Here is a 23475-nt window from a genome sequence, read left to right as displayed (position 1 = left end):
TTCTAGCTCCATAGTTGGATGCCTGATTTTAATAACAGTTACTGTTTATTCCTTTGCTTCTGGCATCTGTCCAGCAGGTGCCCAGTTTGCCCTCACGTGCCTTGAAGCATCCCTGGTGAAAAAACTAATATTGTTATTCCTCTTATGCTATGAATTTTAACCCTGACGACTTTGAGATCGGCTTTGCATAAGAGATACAAAACACAAGGAAGAAAAGTGTCTCTTTTTCTCTCTGCACAAAAAGCCACGTGAGGTGTAAACAGAGCAACTAGCAGCTTTACGAGGGTCAAGAGCAGGGGAACCGGCCCAATATGTTATTTTTACCCTTGTGTCACTTATTACATTCTTTAAGCAAAATAATTGTTAGAAATTAAAAATGTACTAAATATTATGCCTTTTATTTACTAATCTTGCCAAAAGCAAGACATTGCAGGACGTACTAACATATTCTGAGCTGCGGTTCTAAAAGAGAGGTTAAATGCAGACTTTGTTTCATCTGCACCACTGATGTTTCAGTAGGAGTTGTGTAAAACCCTTGGGCTGATCCAGTGGGCTGCTAATACAACCAGAACAACATAGCGAAGAGAATATGGGATGAAATTCAGCTTCTTACAAACTTCAGGGACTCTGATATTAAAAACACACTCTTGCGCCCAGCGGAATCAACAACTTTTCTCATATAAATGAAAGTTGATTTTTATTTATTTATTCTTTAAACAAATATTGACACATAATATGATACACACACACACACACACACACACACACACACACACACACACACACACACACACACACACACACACACACACACACACACACACACACACACAAACACACGGTGTCTGCTTTGGGTTCAACCAGTGAATACAGAGGTTTATTGAGAGACTCCTCACACACTACAGAACAGGATGAAGTTGTGATGCCATCATGCTCTTACATGGTCTCGAATGGCGCACATTTTTTTATTAATCAAATGGCTTCCCAGAATGCACCGTCGTCAGTGCAGTGGCTCAGCAGATCCATTTATTTCTCATTGAATGGAACCATGGACTCTACGTATTTGCATTAACACCTATTTCTTTCCTTTCTCTAAGGTCACAGTGACTACTATTGGCTATGGAGACAAGGTGCCCCAAACCTGGATTGGGAAGACCATTGCATCCTGTTTCTCAGTATTTGCCATCTCCTTCTTTGCCCTACCTGCTGTAAGTGTAAACACAAATTACTGCTTTGTTGTTCGGAGTCAAAGTTATTCAATTTAGACAAGATCTTCATTTGCTAAAGCAAAAGCTGGGTTAAATTTTTTTAATTTTATTTTTCGTTTGTTCTTTTTACAGTGGATTGTAAACATTGCATTAAATATTAATATAAACTGGGTGTCTGAGTCATTGGAGGGTTCATTTATCCAATTAATGAGAGTATAACTAGAAAAGTAAAAGATGTGCTCAATGCATTGCACACATGAATTGTGCAGAAAAGAAAATTGATAACAAACAAACAAAAACAACATTTCTGTCTTCAAAGATGTATTGCATCCTCTGGCAACACATAACGACAAGATAACAGCCACGAGTCCAAACAATTTGCATGCCACTCGTGTTCTCAGGTGTTGTCTCTCCCAGCAGCTCGTCAGTCACGATTACAGACTCCCAGGCACGTCAATCAAGCCAGTTACACTTCTCTCTTTCATCACCAGCACAGGGATGAGGAGGAAGTTTGCTCGCGGGAGAATGTATTGGCTGGTATTTTTTAACAGAGGCTGACTCATTTTGAACTGGCGTGTGAAGTATTCAGAAATGTTTTGGACCAGTTCCATGATTTCTCTATTTTACAGATATGTCTGCTCCTACTCTTTGAAAGAGATTTGAGTGATTCTGGTCTAACTGGAAAACACAAAGCCACATCCTGTGTCAAATTTACGTCTTAAAGATGTTTAGAGGGGATTGTTTTAAGGACTTGTAGAGAAGGTAATAATAAATCTGGGTTCCACTTTCCCATCATATGTTGTTCCTTTTATTAAATAAAAAAATGCAAACATTTTTTGATCTGGTTCAGCATTGAACAAGAACACTATGGGTAGAAAGAGCTTTCTTGCTTTTTGTCATTAACAGGCTCTAATGGATGCATAACCGTAGTTAAGACAAACATTACGACGTCAGCCTCGTTCCAGTTTGCTTACATGTGCGTGTTGAGGGCTTTCTGTTGAGCTTTACTAGTGTTGACAGTAGAGAGGTTGTAGGAAAAAAAGGTGCATGAAAATGTTTCAGACTATCTGTAGGGCAACAATACACACACCAAGCAGTTTTACTTCTTTGATGGAGAGCTGGAAAGATGATATTTGAAAAACAATCTAATTGACATGTTGTTACTGAGTTTCCAGGAGGTAAGTCTCAGACTGCTCAATAATTGGCTTTAATCATTATTATATGATTCATATGCAAACGATTGTGTATTCTGACATGGTGATGTAATGACTAAATGCCTGATTTCTGGCTTTAATTGTCATCGTGTAACATTTTGAAATGTCAGAGGCAGAAACACACACTTTAATTTAGATCATTGACAATAATGTCTTGGGATTGCATCACTACCAGTTCATAGTTTTTGATTATAGTGTTCTATAAAATTATATAACAATAATATACCCCCAAAGGAAGGAAAAAAATAATCAAGGTTTGATTTTACTTGTTTCACTTCAGGTGCCTTGATGTGGAAAAACTATAAATCATCTTTAAATTCCACTATAATTTCCCTGCCGACTTTCTAGATGAGGACTGCGTGCTGCAAGCACAGCTACTGTTCATTAGATTATTGTTTATTTCTGACTGTGGACAACGCAGGACCTTCTAGCACATTTTTGTATCCCTTGTAAGATGTAAAAGCTTTTGATGAGGTATTTGATGGTAGAATATCATCATATAAAACCCAACTCAAATCAAATACAAACAACATTAGCTTAAAAGTTATAAGTAACTACAGATGTCATGCAATCTCTTTATTTCTGTTTAAAGAGTATATGAACGACAGACTGCAACGTTTCAGCTTTAAACAACATTGTTTTCTACACTCTTGCCAGTGTTCATGCCAGCAAAACTGGGGTAATGAGGAAAAACTCCACTCTTCCGTTGTTCACAGGGAATCCTGGGCTCAGGCTTTGCCCTGAAGGTGCAGCAGAAGCAAAGACAAAAGCACTTCAACAGACAGATCCCTGCAGCTGCATGTCTCATCCAGGTATTTGAAAAATACTCAAACAGGACCTCAATAAAGCTGAGGGCTTGAACTGTCTCAGAGTTTCACTCTTATAATTGAGACCATGCAGCCCTTTCTCTCCGTCTCCCTTTCATGGCACGATCTATGTCCAGTCCAACAAATTTCTGTTTTCATGTCCCTCCAGACAGCATGGAGATGCTTTGCAGTGGAGAACTTTGATTCTGCCACATTCAAGATGTTCTTGAGAAAGAAATCCCACGCTGCTGCCTCCTCTTTATCCAGCCCTAAGCCCAAAAAATCGGTTGGTATTATATAGTTTTCACTCTACCTATACTCAAGATATTTTGTACACTAGGGTAGCAGTCTGCAGTACTGTGAAAGCTGAATCTATTATATTTCCCATGCTTTTTTTTTTTCTCTTGGAAGATGTTTTCTTCAAATATACTTGATGGATTGCAAAGGAAACTGTATATTTATGTATTTATATATTTAATCTTAAACTGTTGCATTCATTTAGAGTCTTAGTTGCCAGGATTATGTCTTTTCCACATAGTACAACAAAAACATACTCGATCGTGAAATGTGCTGTGCAATTATTGTGGTGCTTATGTTGTGAAATCTAATATAAAAAATGTTGAACAATTTAAAGCAGAAAAGAAAATAAGAGATGAAATTGAGACAAAATGCAGCAGCAGCTGAATTATTTAATATCTCATTTGAAAACCAAGGAACTTTAAGTAAAGGAACTCATTTCATGTTCAAATATGAGATTTTATTGGATTTTAGGGGGAATTTTTTATGTTACACATCAGTAACAATAAAGCTCACAGAGCAACCGTGGACATCATGGCAGAGATAACCAAGAGGCACTATAGTAGTATTTTTCATGCTTTTCTACACTCCTCATTAATATATATATGAATGCATTCACAAACCTCGAAAACTCTGTAAATAACAACAGGTAGGAATGTGGAGCCTGTTGAGAGCTACTTTCTTACTGGTTCCACACTGCTCATTACCAAAGTCCTGTCAAGCTCACAAGTACAGTGATCTGTATTGTTATAATGTTTATTTATTGTTCCTTTCCATTAAAAATGACAAAGCTGCCAGCGTCAGTCCATGACATTTAACTAAAGCTCTCCCCTCATGGCCCAACTCTCTAAAGTGTTAGCTAAGTGTAACAAATTAATTCTAAATGTAGTAAAATAAATAATGATTGGTTTGTGTCAGAGGCGAACCTGACAAAATACAAATACACCTGCATTAGGGAAGCAGAAGATGTCTTTAGCGAAGGAGTTTCTGCAGCTGGTATATGTGCTTGTTCAGTTGCTCTTCAGCTTTGCTGATGAATTCATTAAATCAATATTGTTAAGAAGCAGTTGTAATTCAGAAAAGTGCTTTATGTTTTTTTTATAAAACACTTGACATTTTTTTTTTCAATGATGTCAGACTGTGTGCTAGTTAGCACCCTTAGCTTCTGTAGTCGACGCATGACACCCATGCTTTAGTGAGGAGGTGGGGTTTTGTTTTTCTGTTACATAACAGCAATAATGTTACAAAGTAGCTGAATCGTGAGCTTTACCCTCTGCCGTTACAGCTGGCTGTTGATGTGAAATGCATCCTGGGATATTTTATCCCAGGATCTCGCATGTACTAACACACTGAAATGGGCCAAGGATGCGTTCAGTCTCCACTGAACGGTAAAATGGACAGATCCAGTACATGTGCAAGGATTTTGACAGGTTTTTAAAACGTGCTTTACAATGTGGTTCTCACTGTTTTACATTCACTGAAACACTACAGCACCGCTCGTTTTATACACATATACATGTACAGTATGTAGCTTTTTTTTATTTGAAAATTACACTAATAAGCATGTTATAAGTCTGAGGTTTCAGTGTCTTGCTCAAGGATATTTCAACAGATGACAGGGCTTGGGATCAACCCTCTTACCCTCCTTGGTGGTTGAACTCCTCTGCTGGCATTATTTCACTTTACTCTGGGTCCAGATTTGTCTGAGCGTGTTCTGCAGAACTGTCCAGATCCTCTGTATCCCTGGAACAATATTGACAGAAGCTGCAGCAGGGAACGAAAAGGTCAACAGTGAGCTTTTCAGTAGCTGGTTGTAGTTTTCATAATGGTACAGTATATCAACTGACAAGTGTAAAGTGAAGTGAGTAGTCACTAACAATAAAAATGTTCATATTTTCTTATGTTTGAAAACCCCAGACTATTTCAGATTTTCTTACTGTGCAGAGTATTTTGTTATAAGTTAGAATGACAGAAATATATTGCTCTTACCCCGGCTTAACTTCATTTTTGTCAGATGAACCGACTTTTGTGTTGTTTTTCTTTTGTTTGTTTTTTTAGCTGACATGTTTGCATCCCTTGTGCAGGTGAAGATGAGGAGGAGGTTGAAGAGCACTGACAAAGACAACAGTCCAGCTTCCCCTACAGTTCCTAGCATTACCCGTGACTCTGTTTTTGACAACGGGAGGGAACTGAGTTCTGATGTTTACAGCACCGTTGGAACAGGTACTAAAGCAGGAACTGACACACAGTAACCATCACCATATGCAGAAAGTTTAAACACAGGTGTTAAATCTGTAAACTTTTCACAATAAGTATTACCTCGATGTGTTGAAGAAGCCACGGTTTCATTAAATTCAGAAATAATGCTTGCCCTGCCACTCAAGGTGTACATAAATAAAGAAACCAGGTCATCGGGGCTGCTTGTAGGTAGATCATTATAGAGTAAACAGAACAATAGACTTGGACTTCAGATGAGGGGCTGTAACCACAAGAGATGTTAGAGGAAAAAGTCCAAACACTGAAACACTGCAGTAAAATAAAAAATGTGAGGATGCATTAATGAGTTTGAAGTACACTGGAGCTCCACTAAAATCTACACTCTATATTCAGTGCCATTAAATCAATAATAGAGAAGGAACAGTGAAGAAGAATTTCAAATCAATATTAAATTCCTCTGGTTCGACTGTTTCATGTTCTCCACATGCTGTTTTCAGCTGCAGTTGCAAGAAGATTTCAAGTTTTGCCAGAAAGTTTAACTCTACCGGTTGGTTCGCCGTCTTACATCGATCGAAGTGAAGATTTTTCTTGATATTTTGACTGGAGCCACAGAAGAAGTGTCTAATTTATTTCAGTTGTCATGTGGCCTTTCATCTATAAATGCCAAAAAAAAATCAACACATTGCTTTCCCAGTTTGTTAGGATTGCCTCAATGATCCAAGGTGCTCTGATTAACTTGCATGCAAAGCTTATTGTGGAGACCCTAAATTGTCTGTGGATGTGACTGTGAATAATTGTCATTCTCAGTGTTATCCAAGTGCTGAACTGAAGACCTGATCCCCCCCCCGTCCCCCCCCCTGTCTGGGCTGTGTGCTTCAGTGTCTCATTGTGCTTCATTGCAAAAGGAGATGACTTGTAGATCATTCAATGTTTCCTGTTAAATCAACCCAATATCACAACAGATTGTGTACTAACAGGCTAAAAATAATGTAGCAAATTTGTTTTCCTTTCTCATTTCCCTACGGTGATACAGCTTACATCTGAATATGTTTTCATATTGTTATATGATGTCTCTGTCTGTCTTGCCACTCAATGTTGCAGACGCTCAATGTCTCACTTTGTCCATCATTGTATCCACACGAGCGTCTCGCTAAATGAAAATATAGATTTTTTTATACTATTCATTTGAACCTTTACAAGGAGGTAGGAGGAGATGGTGGGAGGTATTTGTCCACATCCTTTGTTGCAAGACACCATATGTTGAGCGTAGGTAGAAAAATGCACTTCAAATAATACAACTTATAAAGGTTTCTACCTAAAGTTATAATGACCTGGCCGAACCCAACGCTGCTGCACTCGCCTGCGCCACCCATTGGAAGGACATGGTATAGAGGACGGCCAGACACGAAGAAGAAGAAGAACCTAAAGTTATTGCAAAATTTAGCATTTTAGTGCAAGCCCAATCCCACTGTTGTTGTCCTATTGAGTTTTATTATTCTTCTGCGTCTTTTGTTGGCTTATTAGGTTTGCTGTGTTCAGTTTTTTTTTTTATAACTTTTTTTTTTTTTTTTTTTATAAAAGTTTTACCCCAGAATTTCAAAAGATAACCCAAATCTGCATTGTGGGTCTCAGGGAGGGAAATACAGCAGCTATATTTCATTTAATGTGAACGTTTCTGTTAAATTAGCAACTCTTGAGTATATTCAATTAGCTTACAAGCTGCCAGAGCTACATCAGTGAACCTTACAAGAACTTGTAAGAGGCATAATAAGTAATAATGTATATGATTGAAAACTCCTTGGATAAAGTGGTGAAATGCTCCCTTATTTCAGTTACAAGCCACGTCATAATTGGTAGCAATCAGTTGGAGTCAAGAAGAATATGGAGCACAGTTTTTGGACCGCTGTACCAAGCAGAGCATTTAACTAGAATGGTTCTTGTAACTTCTTTTTAATATTTTTTGGAGTAAATCATTAAAATTAAGATACTGCTTCTAAAGATTCATTGCGCATCAAGCTTATGACATTCATACAGACTAAACCGTGGTGGTGAAGTGGGTTGCACATTAAGGAGAAGATTGCCAGTTCAGAACTCATGACCATGGATACTGTAGCTCTGACCTGTGAGAACTTCACTGTTGATCAGTGGTTTCTTTGTTATGCTCTCTTTTACAGACTTTTATGGATCCATCTCAAACTTTTAAACACACTTGTAACTAGGGATGGGAATTGATATGATTTTTCCAATTCCGATTCCATTTTCGATTCTGTTTAACGATTCGATTCTTTATCGATTCTCTCATCAATTCTCATTTGGAAAAAAAGGAGAACAAACAGGTCGATCAACTTTGTTTTATATCTTTGAACAAAAAAATACAAGTGAGGTCTTAAGACGCCCCCGGCCTTGGGCTCCTCGATGGTGCCAGGGGGTCCCCACAAAATGATTTGTAATATCAAATATGTATTTAATATAAAATAATAATAATACAATTAATATCCTCGTGGCCGAGCGCGCGGCTCTTCCTGCCACGCGCTGCGCCGACTCCTCGCTCCCTGCGCGATCGGGTTGCGGAGAAAAGCACCAGCCGGCCGAGCCCTAACAGTTTCCTCCCTTTGTTGAAACGTCCACATTGCAAGTATTGCAAGTCGCCCTGTTGTCATCCTTTTTGGTAAAATGTAACCAAACTTTTGAGCGTTTATGCTGCTTTGTCCCCATGTTTTCCTGCTGGGCGCGAATGCGCACGTTGCGTAACTACGCAATGTGCGTGGTGACGTCATTCGCGCCCACTGGAATCGATAAGGGAATCGTTTGCAAAAAAGGAAAACGATTCCAAGGAATTGAAACACTGGGAACCGGTTCTCAACAAGGACCGCTTCTCGATTCCCATCCCTACTTGTAACAGGGGCATTCATACCAAAGTACAGTAATCCCTCGCTATAACGCGGTTCACTTTTCATGGTCTCGCTGCTTCCCGGATTTGCATTGTGCATCGTGTTCTGCATTCTGATTGGCTAAATCGTCTCCCCGCTTGTTCACTTCCTGTGTCAATAACGTTGGTCGCTTAGCAACAATGCTGAGAACGACCAATGAGCTTCATGTCATGTCGGTTTATAAGAATCTTTTTGCCCAGAAGAAAAAAGAGCGACGAAAACTACCTATAACTATGTTCTTCTCTCGAAAAAACACCCCTGCACCGCAGGCTTTAGAAGAAAAAGACGCTACAGAGCGAGTTGGGATGCAGCGGCTCAGAAGAGCAGTGAAATACGCGCCAGTCACAATTTATCTTACTGTACTTATTGTATTTTTTTTTCATAATCCTTTTTCATTTTCTCCCGTTCAAATCCAATTAATCGGATCGCGGGGGGCGGTGCTGATCTCCGCAATTTGAAGCCTTGTAATAATAATTGTGAAAAAAAAAAAAAAGTTGCTACTTCGCAGATTTCACTTATCACAGGTTCTTTTTGGAAGGTAACCCCTGCGAAAAACGAGAGATTACTGTACATCAATTCTTTTTTTCGACATCACTGTATGAATTTCTGAACTGATTGACGTGTCCAGGGTGCATCCCAGTTGGGATAAGGTCCCACAGATCCTCATGACCCCGATGACTGAACTATTTACTGTATTCCGGTTGGGATACTGAAATGTTTTTTTATGTAATAATGCGTTCTAATTTTTTTTTCTTTTAAGTTCGTTTGAGGGCAGCACGGTGACTTAGTGGTTAGCACTGTTGCCTCACAGCAAGAAGGTTCCTGGTTCAACTCCCTGGCCAGGCGGGGTCTTTCTGTGTGGAGTTTGCATGTTCTCCCCGTGCTTGCGTGGGTTCCCTCCGGTTACTCCGGCTTCCTCCCACAGTCCAAAAACATGCGTAGCTACTAGGTTAACTGATTTTTCAAAATTGCCCATAGATATGAGTATGAGCCTGATTGTTTGTCTGTATATGTGGCCCTGGGATAGGCTCCAGCAGACCCCCGTGACCCTGCAAAGGATAATAAACAGGTATAGAAGATGGATGGATGGAAGGTCGTTTGATTCAGGTTTCTTTAAAAACGCCATGCTTAGAGTTTTCACTGAATGTTTCATAAAAATTGGAACACATATCGGATATGTTTTTCTCTTGATAGATAATGATGTTCTTATTATTTGAAAGTGTTCCCTTCTTTATGAACAGATTTATCTAAACAAAGTGAATCATCCCCTTTTTGTATTATCATTGTTGCATGAAGGCCATTAATGGGTGTTTTGCTCATAGATGAACAAAATAAGATACAAGAGTATATTCTCAAAATGAGAAAAATACAGATACTTTTAACACCTCCATAACACACTGCATCTAATTGGATGCTGCTCTTTGTAGTGCCTTGTTATATAACCTTCTTTTCATTTACTCGAGCTGCCAACATGAAAAGCTGCCTAGAGAGCTGACTGCATCTCTGCCACCAACATGTAGCTGTGCAAATGGTTTTGCTTTGCACCCAATTCTCTTTACAACAGAAGTACATGTGCCTGCTCACTCCATGTTGTTTCTGAATCAGTGTCTTTGATTTAAAGCTTAATTGATGCTACAAGTTGAACCACACATCCAACATCTACAGCATGCTGCTTTTGCCTTTGACACATTTTACTAAATTACCACATCTGGTGCGTGCATATATTCACCAGATGCACATAGTGATATGCTCAATCACTTACAATTGTCTACTAACACTGTCCATAATTGATTTTCAGAAAAACTGGCCTTTAAAAAGGCGCCGTAAGTATGTTTCCAAGGTACTCAGTGATGGCTGGGTAACAGATTATATGACTGTTATATGAACTCAGTGATGAATGTTGAGTCTCAATGCTGCAGATTTAATATTCAAAGTGGTCATATATTGGACTTCTGTGTTTTCCGATTTATCTTCTGTGTTATTATGATGAATCATTATCTTAGATGTGACCGGAGGCGTGCAAGCATGACGTAAATGTATATTATTTTATATACTGTATGCACAAAATATTTAATTTTCAGGGTGCTGACAATGCTTCCTTCTGGAGGTCATCACAGGGTGCAGAATTTCCTTGTATGATTATGTCCTCTGGGTGTTGCACATGCATTAGTGCAAGAGCTACAGTTATAGCAGTTATTATACAGTGGACATTTTTAAAAGCTGAAATTTACAACTGTGCAACAAGGATTAAGTCTGTTTTCCGTCACCGTGGATCTGGAGTTATACTGTGTCCTAAGCTACTCTAGAGTTACCAGAGATAAAAAAAAACAAAAACAAAAAAAACAAACTAGATGACTGAAATGAACATAATGTGGTCACATTAGAGCACAATGTGTTCTGCTATTTTACCTCTTTACATTAAAACACCTGCCTTGTGTTTAACTTTTACTTGAAACTATGTCATGCACTGATGTAAAATGGATTTTTGATCGTTAGTTTTTAATTTTTATCAGAAGAATGTTAAGTGAATCATAGCTATGGTTATTTGAAACACTTTTTTTGATGTTTCTTTTCACGTCTGGTTTATCAGGACTGTAGAATATCCTGAGAAATTTCTTATCCTGAGAAATACAACTGAATTAATGGTCATGTTTGTGTTTCCCATCTTGTGTACTTCAGATCGTGAGCAATCGTGGACATCTTTGTCTTCTTTACCATTCAGCTCACCACTTCCAGGTAACATTTTGTATTAATTATCAGTTTTGTGTTATCTCCCATGATGTGTGTGGGAGACACACAACTATTTTACAGTTTGATGTGCTGACATCTCAGATATCATATCACTGTGGACATAAAGTGATACTTGAGAATGGTGTGTTGACTTACTCCATAATTTAAGGTTCAGCTTTTCTGTGGTCTGTTGTCAAAAAGATCAACCTGTGGAACCTCAGACAAAGCCACCAAAAGGTTCAACTAGTTTTGTTTTCTGTGTATTTGACGAATCTGATTGTCAGGGCATGCCGAATTAATTTTTGTCCTGGCCAACAGCACTAATTAAAACATTTCCATTTCAAGTCCATCTACTGAACTGTCACTTCACACCTTTCTTTTTATTAACACAACAAAATCCTGTAGCCGTTTTGTCACCCTTCTCTGACTGGTCTGCATGCTTTGTTGTGAACTTGCTATTCTATGTTAATTGTATCTGTAGTATCTGTAGGAATTTTTTTTTCTTCTCGTTTTTATTTTTATTTTTCTGACGAAATGAGGGCCTTTTTGCCCCCCTTAAAGTGCCCCAAAAGTCACCAAATTTTGCACGCAAGCCAGGCCTGGCAAAAAATTTGATATTTAATGGTTTGCATTAATGGGCGTGGCAAAATGGCTCAACAGCGCCCCCTAGAAAACTTTGTGCCTCAAGCCCCACAATACGGTTTGACGTACATGCACGAAAATCGGTACGCACCTGTATCATGTGGCAACTTAAAGAAAAGTCTCTTGGCGCCATGGCCGAAACTGAACAGGAAGTCGACCATTTTGAATTAATCGTGTCATTTTGCCGCAATTTATGCCATTTCTTCGGCCGTTTCTTCGCCCGAACCGTAACGTGCACCCAAGTGTGTTATACATCAATATGTGCCTCTCCATCCTGCGACGATAGGCATTACTTTTCTCAGTCAAAAGCGTTACCGTGGCAACGATAGGCGCCAAAAAGCGCGCCCACCCTTCATCATTTTGATTGGTTTGATATAGAGAGTCGTGGGTGGTGTCATCGGACTCGGTTTTGATTCCTTGACCTTTATTGGTGAAAATTGCACGCGCGAGGGCCCGTTCATCGCTGCTTGCAGCTTTAATTTTATTTTTCTCTTCCACACAAAACTGGTATTCACCATGTGACCAATTATAGTGATATGATTGAATGTCCGAGCTTCTTCTGTACTGTCGCTACTAAATAGTGTGCCTTCAAAAATACTGACACCCTTTTGGCGCTTTTCCACTTGTACCTACTCAGCGCGCCTCGACTTGGCACGCCTCGTTTGTTTTTAAACACCCAGGTGAGAAGTAGACGGGTTGGAGCGAAGCTGCTGTGACGTATTTGATTGTGTGATTAAAACGGAGAAGACAACAACACTAAAGATGTAGAACCTGGAGGAGAAGATATATGTGCTGCTTGGTCTGTGACTTGTGTTTGATATCAAGTTAAAAAATGAGAGTGAAAGAAGATTCAAGCGGCAACGCTTTTTTTTTTGTTTGTTTGTGTCTGTTTGTTTGCGCTGATGAGAAATCAGCTGAGAGCCGCGAGCAGCTGAGAAGTGACAGAGCTCCTGGTAGATCTGATCGTTCCTTATCGCCTGTCTAGATCCCTTTTTAATTCTCTCCTCAGTCACCAGGTTTATGAACATCTGCACCTCAGAGAACATCTGCAGCTGTTGAATAAAACCGCAGTGAGACGCTCTTGCGCTGATTCCCGCTTCCTGATTCAAGCGTCTGACGGCCCCGCCCCCCGACCAATCGGTGCCGTGTAGTGTGATGACGTCAGATCCAGGGCCGACTCAGCACGATAAGAACCTCGGCAGAATAGATACAGAAAAAGTATCTACTCGGCACGCCTCCACCCGTAGTGGAAAGGCGCAAGACGGGGGCGTGGCGAGTAGATACTTCTTCTGTACCTATTCTGCGCGCTGAGTAGGTACTAGTGGAAAAGCGCCATTTTTTGCTGTCTTTTACTCATGCCATCAAAAAAGTGACTTTTATCTAAAGAAAACACTGATATGTTGAAATTGAATCAGTAATTTTCTTCAGGAGGACTGCCAAAACTCGAATCCTTTGATAACTAGAGTCCTTTGGAAACTGCAAATTGCTGTGGTGGTTATAAACAAAATTCAGTTTTAGAAAGTACTTTTTGCTTCAGAGATTGGTATTGCAACATGGCACAAGGGCCAAGAAGGGTGAAGATTGAACAAAAATATTATCATCACGGAATTGTATACAATAAAAATAAAGCTTTTAAGATTGTATTGCCTTTCTGCCAATAAATGAATAAATGACCCAAAGTGTTACAAAATGGCTCCTTAAGAACGAGCATTTTTAAAATATTGGCTATGTGAATCACATGGTGCTTGAACTGACAGACTGAATGACGCTACTTGTAGCAAACATTTGCTCTGATTTAATGCTTTTTGATAGTGAATGAGATGTAAGTGTGTGGATAATTCCTGACTGAACCATGACTTTCTCTTTCACTGTAGTACAAATATGAGGTGACACAAGCCAGGTTCTGTTAGTCATTCGTCTCTGTGGTGAAGACTACAGTGACAGCGTTCAATGAAAAGATGTAGAGCTGCATACACCAGGGAATGGATTTTGGAAGAGACTGCACCTCCACTATCACAGACATAGACCTAATTTTCAATTTTCACTGGGTACGGGGGGGCATGCCTCCCCCTTTTCAAAATCAAGCTCGTGCCCCCCTTCTCAAGTCTATTTATATACGGTATATGTAATCATGAGTCATAATTGCCGGTGAGATGCAGAACAGAGTGAGACAGACAATCCACGAGAACGGTGCGCATTTTGCCCAGGGCTCCTTCTATTATATTGGTAGAAATGTCTGAAGCTTCTCTCAGTCAGTAAATAGCTATTGAAGTGAAATAACTTTCATTTTGGATATCAACCATCATTAACTATTTATACAATGTACTTTCATTTAGGGACCGTCTACAAATTGCAGGCTGCTGAAACCATGCAGATTTTTCTTTTCAATAGCCTCAATAAATAAACAAGTCTCTCTAAACCCCAGTGGAACATGTGGGGAAAAATAGTTTGTTATTGATTTTTCCTCTTTTTTTTCAATAGCTTTATAGCCATATGATAGAGACATTTCAAAATTACGCAGAATTGTTAGCCAAATTGTAGGCCTCAATTATGAATATAAAAGACATCTCTTTGTTTTGCGTTTGAATACTTTTTGGGGCTGATGGCCCTCCGTGCTGTCTCTTTGGTGCTACAGGAGGGTGGCAACCCTTCCGGTTGGTGCCTCCATCGGATCCTGGGCTGTTTCCACTTTCCACCATCTTGGGAGTGGGGGCCAATTGCCTATACTGACCGGCAGTGTTGGGACTAACGCGTTATTTAGTAACGCGTTACAGTAACGCCGTTAGTTTTGCGGTAACTAATACTCTAGCGCATTACTTTTTAAATTAATTGATGCAATTGCCGTGACCGTTTTCCCCACACGCGGAGACCAGAGGAAACGTAAGTGTGTGTGCGTTCAAAAACATGAGCGGTCATGAGCCAAGAGAAGGCGAGTTTCGCAGCGTGGAGATATTGTCATTACAGTAATCCCTGGTTTTTTGCAGCGGTTATGTTCCAAAAAGAACCTGTGATAAGTGAAATTCTTTTTACAATTATTATAAAAGGCTTCAAATTGCGGAGATCAGCACCGCCTCGCATGTATTCCACTGCTCTTCTGAGCCGCTGCATCCCGACTCTGTAGCGTCTTTTTATCCTAAACCCTGCGGTGCAGGTGTGTTTTTTTGAGAGAAGAAAATAGTTATGAGTCGTTGTTGTTGCTCTTTTTTCTTCTGGGCAAAAAGATTCTTATAAACCGACATGCCACCATTGGTTATATTTGAGAATGTAATGAACGATTCATCAAAGGGTCTGGTTCTTGAGCTGCTGCTGAAGCTCATTGGCCGTTCTCAACTTGTTGCTAAGCGACCAACATTATTGACACAGGAAGTGAAGAAGCGGGGAGACTGTTTAGAATGCAGAACACAATGCAAATCCATATAGTACCATTCTGAAATGAAGGCTAGAGGGAGCATTTAAAATAATGTTTTTATTTAAAGTAACTAAAAAGTTACTTTTCATAGTAACGCATTACTTTTTGGTCTAAGTAACTGAGTTACTAACTGAGTTACTTTTTAATTAAGTAATTATTTAAGTTAATTTAAGTTAATTAAGTAACTAGTAACAGTAACTAGTTACTATTTTTCAGTAACTAGCACACTACTGGCCGGTATCCATGGGGGGGCCGGGCTGGCTGACTCGGAAGTTCTCGTTGCGATCACGAGTTGTTGCTGAACTTGTGTTGTGTGTCTTCATGTGTCTCTTCAGCTCTGATGGTTTCTGATCAGGGGCTAGGGGCTACATCCGACCAAACCACAAAACATCAAACACTCATTTACACACATCACACCCCCCTACACAAACACACTAATGCACTATCAATAACACACACAACATCCATCACCATATTTTGTTTTTGTCTATCTTTCTGTACTTCACTGTCTGTGATTCCAGTTTTCTTTGGCAGAATCTGTTTCAAGTACTAATCAAGTTTGCTAAATTAGACTGCAAGAGGGCTGGCGTAGGGCCCTTTCATATAAAGTTTAAAAAGCATAAAAATATAAGGTTGAATTAAAGAAAAAATAGACCTATGTTTCAAATACAGTTCATGACTCCTGCTTTCCTTTCAACATTGATGCTTTTTCATTTTCAGTTTTAATGTCAGAACACATGATGAGGAAGAGCTGGATCAAAGCACAGAGTCTGAAACAAGAAGCAGAATCACAAAGTTACATTAACCTTTTAATTCACAAAGTTATATAAATAAGTGAAAAAAACAGTGGAACTGACTTACATTATTTCAAAATGATCACACACAAAACACCAATTCATGTTAAAGATTTCTAATTTCATAAATGTATTCTCTCAGTTCTTGGGCGATTGCTATTCAATTTAATAATACAGAATGTAGGACAGATTTTTTCATGAATAATTTAGAACCATTCATTCTGGCAGCTACATGAATATGTCCAGCTGAATTATTTTACTGATGTGGTGTCACTATAGTCCCATTGTATGTAGAAATGCATTAAATTAAGTCACTCTTTCCTCTGCCGGAGAACGCAAACTCTATCCTGTGCCCACCCCCACCTGCACTTTTGAAACCAAAGTTGTGGCCATGATCACAGAATTAAGAAATGTAAAAAGATCATAGATGATAAACCTAGTCATGTGAAAAGGTAAGTGTCCCTCTTCTGATTCCTGTATTTTTTGTGTACAGACATATTAAAAGCCATCTTGTCGTAATGTGTTGTAGTACAAGGCAAATACAACCTCCAATGAATAATATATAACATGTTTCCTCATGCCATCATTTATCTAACAACAATTAAGCTTGAACCGTATTATTGGCACAATGCCAAGAAGGAAGGACAGTAGCAATGGTCTTGGTGAAGTAATTGTTGTTACACATTATTCTGGAGGGTGATGAATATTCTTCGAAACATCTTTGAGTTCAACATTCTACAGTGGAAAAAACATGAACAACTAGAAAAGCATTTGGGACAGTTACCAGTCTTCCATCAAATCAAATTTACCCCTTCAGACCATGTAATATTCAGAGAGAAACACACACACACATACAAAGAGCTGAATCTCAGACTCAAGAGGCCTCACTGAGCATGCTAAATGTTAAAGTTGATGACAAGGAGACTAAATATGTATGGTGTTCTTTTGAAGTATTGCCAGGAGAGAGACTCTTCTGTCTGAAAAGAACATGCGTCACTACGATTTGCAAAAAAGCTACTGAAAGAAAAAAAATAAAGCAAAGAGTAAAATGTAAGACTCCTGGAACATTGATCTATAGACAGATGAGAACAAAATGGAGTTGTTTGGACCGAATATCCCAAAGCCAGGGTTGGTTAAAACCAGGCACAGCGGAAGGACATCACACCCACTGACAAGCACCGCAGTGACGGGCTGATAATCTGGAGCTGTATTGCAGTTGCACGAGCTGACCATGTAGGCATCATGTTCTGGATGATTCTAAAGGCAAATGTGTGCCATCTGTCCAACAGCTAAAGCTTGGTCAAATCTGAATCATCCAACAGGACAAAGATCAAAAGCACACGTGAAAACATCAGAATGGCTGAGAAACAGGAGACTTAAGGTGGTGGAACAGCATTGTCAAAGTACATAGGATACCTGGTGGGCGGCGCAACCTTTTTGCAATTTTTGTTGCTCTGCAACAAAAATCATGTAACGCTACACTAATCATGTTAAAATATATAAAAGCCCAAATAAGTCATATTTACGCAAAGTGTAAAAACTTTTTAAAGCAATTTTTGACAAGAAAAATGGCAGAAAAGTACAGATAACCCCAAACAATGGAGGAAGTGATGCAAAATATATTTGAGGAGATTCCCATGGATCCTGTTTGTCCTGTTGATTCTTTGTCTTCTGACGAAGCTTTTGCTGGTCCAAGCACTGATGACTCAGGTTATTACCCTGGGTTCACACTGAAAGCGTCACGGGCGTCATAGGCAGCCGGCTGCCATTCATTTTCTATGAAAACGTGCGTCGAGAAGCAGCGAGAGCAGCGGGAGCAGCGGGAGCAGCGAGAGCAGCGGAGGCAGCGGAGGCGTCGGGAGCAGCCGGAGCAGCGCGTCAATTTGAAGTTGAAAAATCTGAACTTTATGCAAATGAGCAGCGGCGCTGCCGAGGCAACGTCCAATCACAGACCAGGATGTACATTGAAGCGAGAAGCCTCAATGCAGATTGTACTTTCGTGTACACACAAACGTACACTCATTCACATTCGTACAGGAGCAGAGCTGTGCACTAACAAACTTATTTTATCAGGAATTAATATATTTCATCCAGCAAACTGACATTTTTGCTGATTTGACTGCTCATGTGAAACACGTATCTTTGTGTATCTGATGGGTGAGGAGCTGGATGGTCAACGATTTTATTTGCTACATTGATCCAACGCAAAATAATTAAAACCCGTGCTTATTAATCACAAAACACAGGTTAAACATCATGACCAAATCCGCTCCGACCCGGTGTGTAGTGATCAGCGCAGACAGACTGCAGCTTCGCCTGATTTATGGTTCTGCGTTAAATCGACTGCGTAGGATCGCGGTACGGTGCGCGTGACCGCGTACCCTACGCCGTAGGGTCAGCGTTGGTGTGACGCGGAACCATAAATCAGCCTAGGCTGATTTATGGTTCTAGGCTGAGCCTAGGCTGATTTATGGTTCACCGGGAGCAAGTGCTCGCTGGCGGTTGATGTTGATCCGCGGACCAAACTTGTTAAGGAGCATCAAACTCACTCTTATCTAAGCAGAAATAACGCTAAAATATAGAGAAGGCGTGCCAAAGTGTGATTTATGGTGAAATAGGAAACTGAAGATGTGTACGCTATATGAGTAGGCTGTTCCCACTGTTCCCTCCAGTTCTGCAGCGCAGCTTTAGCCCCGCCCACTGCAGCCGTCGACAGTACATGCAGCTTTCAGTGTGAACGCACCAAGCAGCGAGATGCTGGCGTCGGGCGAATTTTGACGCTTTCAGTGTGAACGCAGGGACTCTTATTAGACCGTAAATAGTTGGGTTTTTCTTTGATTCCTAATAGTATTTTTTATAGAGTTAGACAGTAAATAGCTGTGTGTGGAAGTCTGTTTCTTTTTTTTTTCAAAGAGGCAAAAACTGTTGTAAATTGTTGTGATGAACACCAACAGTGACATAAAATGAAATATATACTTTGGGAAATCAAAAATGTCAAATGGCATGGATGCTACCAAAAATGTGCCAAAAGGGCTGTTTTGTAATTCCACTTGAAAATGTTGTACTAAAACCTCCATCATTTTAGTCCGTCTCACTTTATAAGATTCAAACTTGGCATAGCTAATAACACATATGGATATTTCCTTTATGTACATTTGGAGATGCAACTGCATTACCTCAAAGAGATATTGTTTGTAAAAGTGTGAATTTTTATTAGGTGGAAATTAAATCTTTCGTATTTTTTATGCCATTTTTATTTACTGTGAACCAATGACATACATACTAATGTTTACAAATCTGAACACATTTCACGAGTGTTCCCTTTCTTATGACACCAAAAGTATTCAAATAGACCAAGTAGTTTTAGAGATATACTCGATTCATTTCAGGTATGTCATTTTCAGAGCAGAGGCCTTAGAAAGAGGCTGGAGCTCAAAGGCAATGTTTTTCAGAAGAATGTGCCAAAAAATGTTTCAGAGGGAAAAAACCAATACAAATCTTATGGGAGAGCTAGAAACTGTCAAATCGTACCTAGTACAGCCTGCATGACTGATTTTTATTTATCAATGCATAATTTTTGTTAAATAAATATTTGTATGGTTTAAAAAAGGTTACGTGATGTTAGTAATCTGAGAGTACATTTGCCTAAACTAAACCCTACTACAATAAATGATTTTTACTGAGTTTTTATAGTTAAAAATTAAGTATTTATTAAGGGGCTAGTAACCTCTCCACATGACTGTTGCTGATGATGTTTATACATGCTGACCACATGCAATGATGATGTAACAGTTAGAAATGCAGAAAATTCTCCAAGGGTCACAGCTGCAGAGTTGCAAGGTTTAGTTGAGCTTTTAAGTTGTATAGTCCTCATTCAGATTTCACAGTAACCTGTTTGGAAATGTGCAAAAAAAAAAGCGAAACAAAAGTATCAGTCAACAATTAAGTAAAGCAACTGAAATATTACTGGGAGATTCAGTAAAATCAGATGAGAACACAATATATCAAAACATCAAAGATTAACCCTCTTTATTTTTTATCCAAACACCTTGAACATCATTGCATACACGATTCAATGTTGCAATTCCATCAAATACTGTACTTCACTTCCAAGGAAATTGACTTGTCGAGCTATGACCATGGCTCAACTAAACTGTGCATGTGAGTGTGAGCTGACCAAAAACCCATAGCTTTTAGATTTGTAAGGTAAATTCCCCCATGATTATGAGTCCATCTGCTTCACAATGTATGGGATGGGAAAAAAATCATCTAAAGGTTGTACTTGTTGCCAAAAGTTCCAAATAAGTGGTGCCATTGTGGATATTATGTCACTAGTTCTACTCAAAGTTCAAAGTTCTCAAAGTGTATAGATGATTTTCTGAGGATATTTTCAATTACATGCTTAAAAAGTCAGTGGTGCCAATAATTCTGAGCACGTTGCAACAGTCAAGACCTGCAAAAACCATCTGTGTTACCACTTTGTCCAATTGAAAGCAGAGAAATTAGAATATTTTCACATATTCTGAAAGGAATATTCCCTTTCCTTTTTTGGCTAGATGACTGGTTGGTTGTAAACTCAGATTATTTTCCCATCTAAAAATGACAACCCTTGAATAATGCAAATCTTAGCTCTGTGCGGTATGGCCAGGGTCACCAACAGGCTGCCCCCCAAATCATTTGGGATTTCAAGAATTTGCCACAGCATCCCTTTTTTTCCCTGAACTTTTTTTGTTTTTGTGACTTTTGCTTATCAAGCATTTCCAAAGAACAAGCTAAGTATTATCTTTTTTTCCTTGCAAGATGTATTGCACTGCTTTGTCTGCACATCAGACAGGGAACATTAATAAACTTTGCACAAAAAGTAAGGACATTTGTTGTTTAGCTGTTATTTATTTGCTGTAACAATGCTGCATGGTAATAAATCTTCTACCATTAAAAAACCTGTTAATTTCCATTTGAAATGGTGCCACATTTTTAAGGAACGTGCATTTGTGGGATGAGCAGCAGAGCTGAGTATGCGGGTTGTGCCCATGAAAATGTGTCAAATCTTTTATGACAATGGCAAACAACTTATTTTGCCGTTGCTATCGACTCTTGTTTTGGGCTACTGGTACCCAAGAAGACCTTTCCCTCATCCTGTCAGCACTTATGTACTGTAGGCTGTCCTCTACAAATTTGCAGTCAAGGTTTGCAGGACGATATGGATGATGGCTTTCAGCCCGGACAAACCGGAACAACCTGCACGCGGCCAATATCCAGACTCATAGGGCTGCCAGGAGTCCCTTCACTGTTAGCCAGTTTGCACCAGTGTCAGCCACACGTGCACCGGAACCTGAACATGTGGAGGAGTGTTATGTTCAGCAATGAGTCCAGATTCTGCCTACCACAGTTGGATTGTATGGTCAAAATGTGGAGAGGATTATGCTGATTGCTGCACCGATAAAGCAACATCTTTTGGTGGAGGCAGTGTGATGGTGTGGAGCGGCATCTCCCTTCCTGGAAAAATTAGGTTTGTCATCATTGGAGGCAATCTCAATACAGAGAAATATCGAGATGAGATTCTGCAACCAGTGGCAATCCCATATCTCCACAATCTGGGACCGAACTCTATCCTCCAAGATGACAATGTTTGACCACTGACAACGTACGTTGTTTGGCATTGACATACAGTAGGAGATATGGCAAATTGGTCATGGGCACAACCAACATACTCAGCTCTGCTGCTCATTCCACAAATGCATGTTTCCTTACAAATATGGCAACAATTTAAAAGGGAAATAAACAGATTTTCCAACGGTATAAGATTTATTACCAAGAAGCATTGTTACAACAAAGTACTCTACCGAACACAAATTGCCTTACTTTTTGTGTTTATACACACATACAGTATATATTTAAATATTCATTGCAAAACCACTAAACCTGCTTTTGACCTGGGTCCAAAGCTACACAAAGTGCTGCCGTGTTTATTTGGTAATGAAACTTGTGTTTTTGGTATACATTGGTGTGTGTATGTCCAGTAAAAAGAAGCCACATGGAAGTCCACTCCCCCACCCCATTCCGGAGGAACTTCAGTTATGCAGATGATCTGGAGCTGGAATCGGAGCGAGAAAGTGAACTGGTTCCTGTCAGCTCAGTATCACAGTAAGTTTACCATTGAAATGCGCCTGTATGACACAAACACAACGTTAAATGCTGCTTCCATGTGCAAGTGGATTCTAATAGCAGGCAAGATATGGTCTGCTGGTATTTTTATTTATTTATTTATTTTGCTATTTTTAATTAACCTTTGTAATAAGCCAAACCCAGAGGGCTCATGATTCTCTATTAGGGAGAATCACTTGTGCTTGCAGAGGCAGTTGCGCAACGAGAGACTGAGACTGATTTGAGGAAATGAGTGTTAAGTAACTGCAGTGTGATGTAAGTGCACAGTAAGTGAAACAAATGGAGCGACAGTTCTGGCCTGTGGGACTCACTTTCTAAACGGCAGTGTAATGATGCAGAGTGAGAATGGCATGCAGCAGTGTTGTTAGCAAAGACGGCTGTGTGCTCGGCTGACTCCAAAATACGTAACCAGCTGTTTTCAGAGAGCAATGCCACATCAAATACCATGCTGAAATGAACCATAAAGAAATACTTCTGCTTGTATTATAAATGAGGAGGGAAACACAGTAATAAAAAGACTCCTTGAAAATATTTTCTGTATTTGGTTTTCTTTAGTTGACAATTCAATTTGAGATTCAATTTTGAAATGTCCACATTGTCTACAGGAGTGAGGAAAATCTCAGTTTGTTTATCGTCACAAAAGTGCATAATAAATCCCTAGAATTGGAATAATTCACGGAATGAATATCTATACATAGCTTTATTGGTTTTGACATTTTAATACTTCATACATATTTTTTATGAACGAAAAACAATTGGGCTGTTGAGCATTTCAATAAAACTTACAGATTTGTTACCAACAAACAAAAAACAAACTTTCTGGAAATTAACAGAATAGTTGATTTTTTTACATAACAATCCTTAGACCCCGTCCACACGTAGCCGGATATCTGCGGATATCTGCTAAACCGGAGATATTTTCCTACGTTTTGACCTGTCATCCACACGAAAACGCAAATAAACGAAGCTTTAAAAAAACTCTGGGCAAAGTGAAGATTTTTGAAAACTCCGTTCATGTAGATGCGTGTAGACACACACAACCGGAGTTTTGCGTTTTCGAACG

At 39.4% G+C, this 23475-nt stretch overlaps 1 protein-coding gene across 4 annotated transcripts in view; it reads left to right on the top strand.

The window, feature by feature from the left end:
• The window catches only part of kcnq1.1 (potassium voltage-gated channel, KQT-like subfamily, member 1.1), a 76522-nt gene that overhangs the window by 39007 nt on the left and 14040 nt on the right, over positions 1-23475 (top strand). For all 4 annotated transcript variants that reach the window (XM_061709234.1, XM_061709218.1, XM_061709226.1 and 1 more), the window contains 6 exons: positions 1098-1208; positions 3139-3234; positions 3398-3514; positions 5610-5748; positions 11352-11408; positions 22268-22391. In XM_061709234.1, coding sequence (XP_061565218.1) covers positions 1098-1208; positions 3139-3234; positions 3398-3514; positions 5610-5748; positions 11352-11408; positions 22268-22391 — 644 coding nt within the window. The remainder of the gene's footprint in view (positions 1-1097; positions 1209-3138; positions 3235-3397; positions 3515-5609; positions 5749-11351; positions 11409-22267; positions 22392-23475) is intronic.

Source organism: Cololabis saira, chromosome 2 (assembly GCF_033807715.1).
Source record: "Cololabis saira isolate AMF1-May2022 chromosome 2, fColSai1.1, whole genome shotgun sequence".
NCBI lineage: Eukaryota > Metazoa > Chordata > Actinopteri > Beloniformes > Belonidae > Cololabis > Cololabis saira.
The sequence above is the reverse complement of the archived record's forward strand: the minus strand, read 5'-3'. Positions and strand labels throughout refer to the sequence as shown.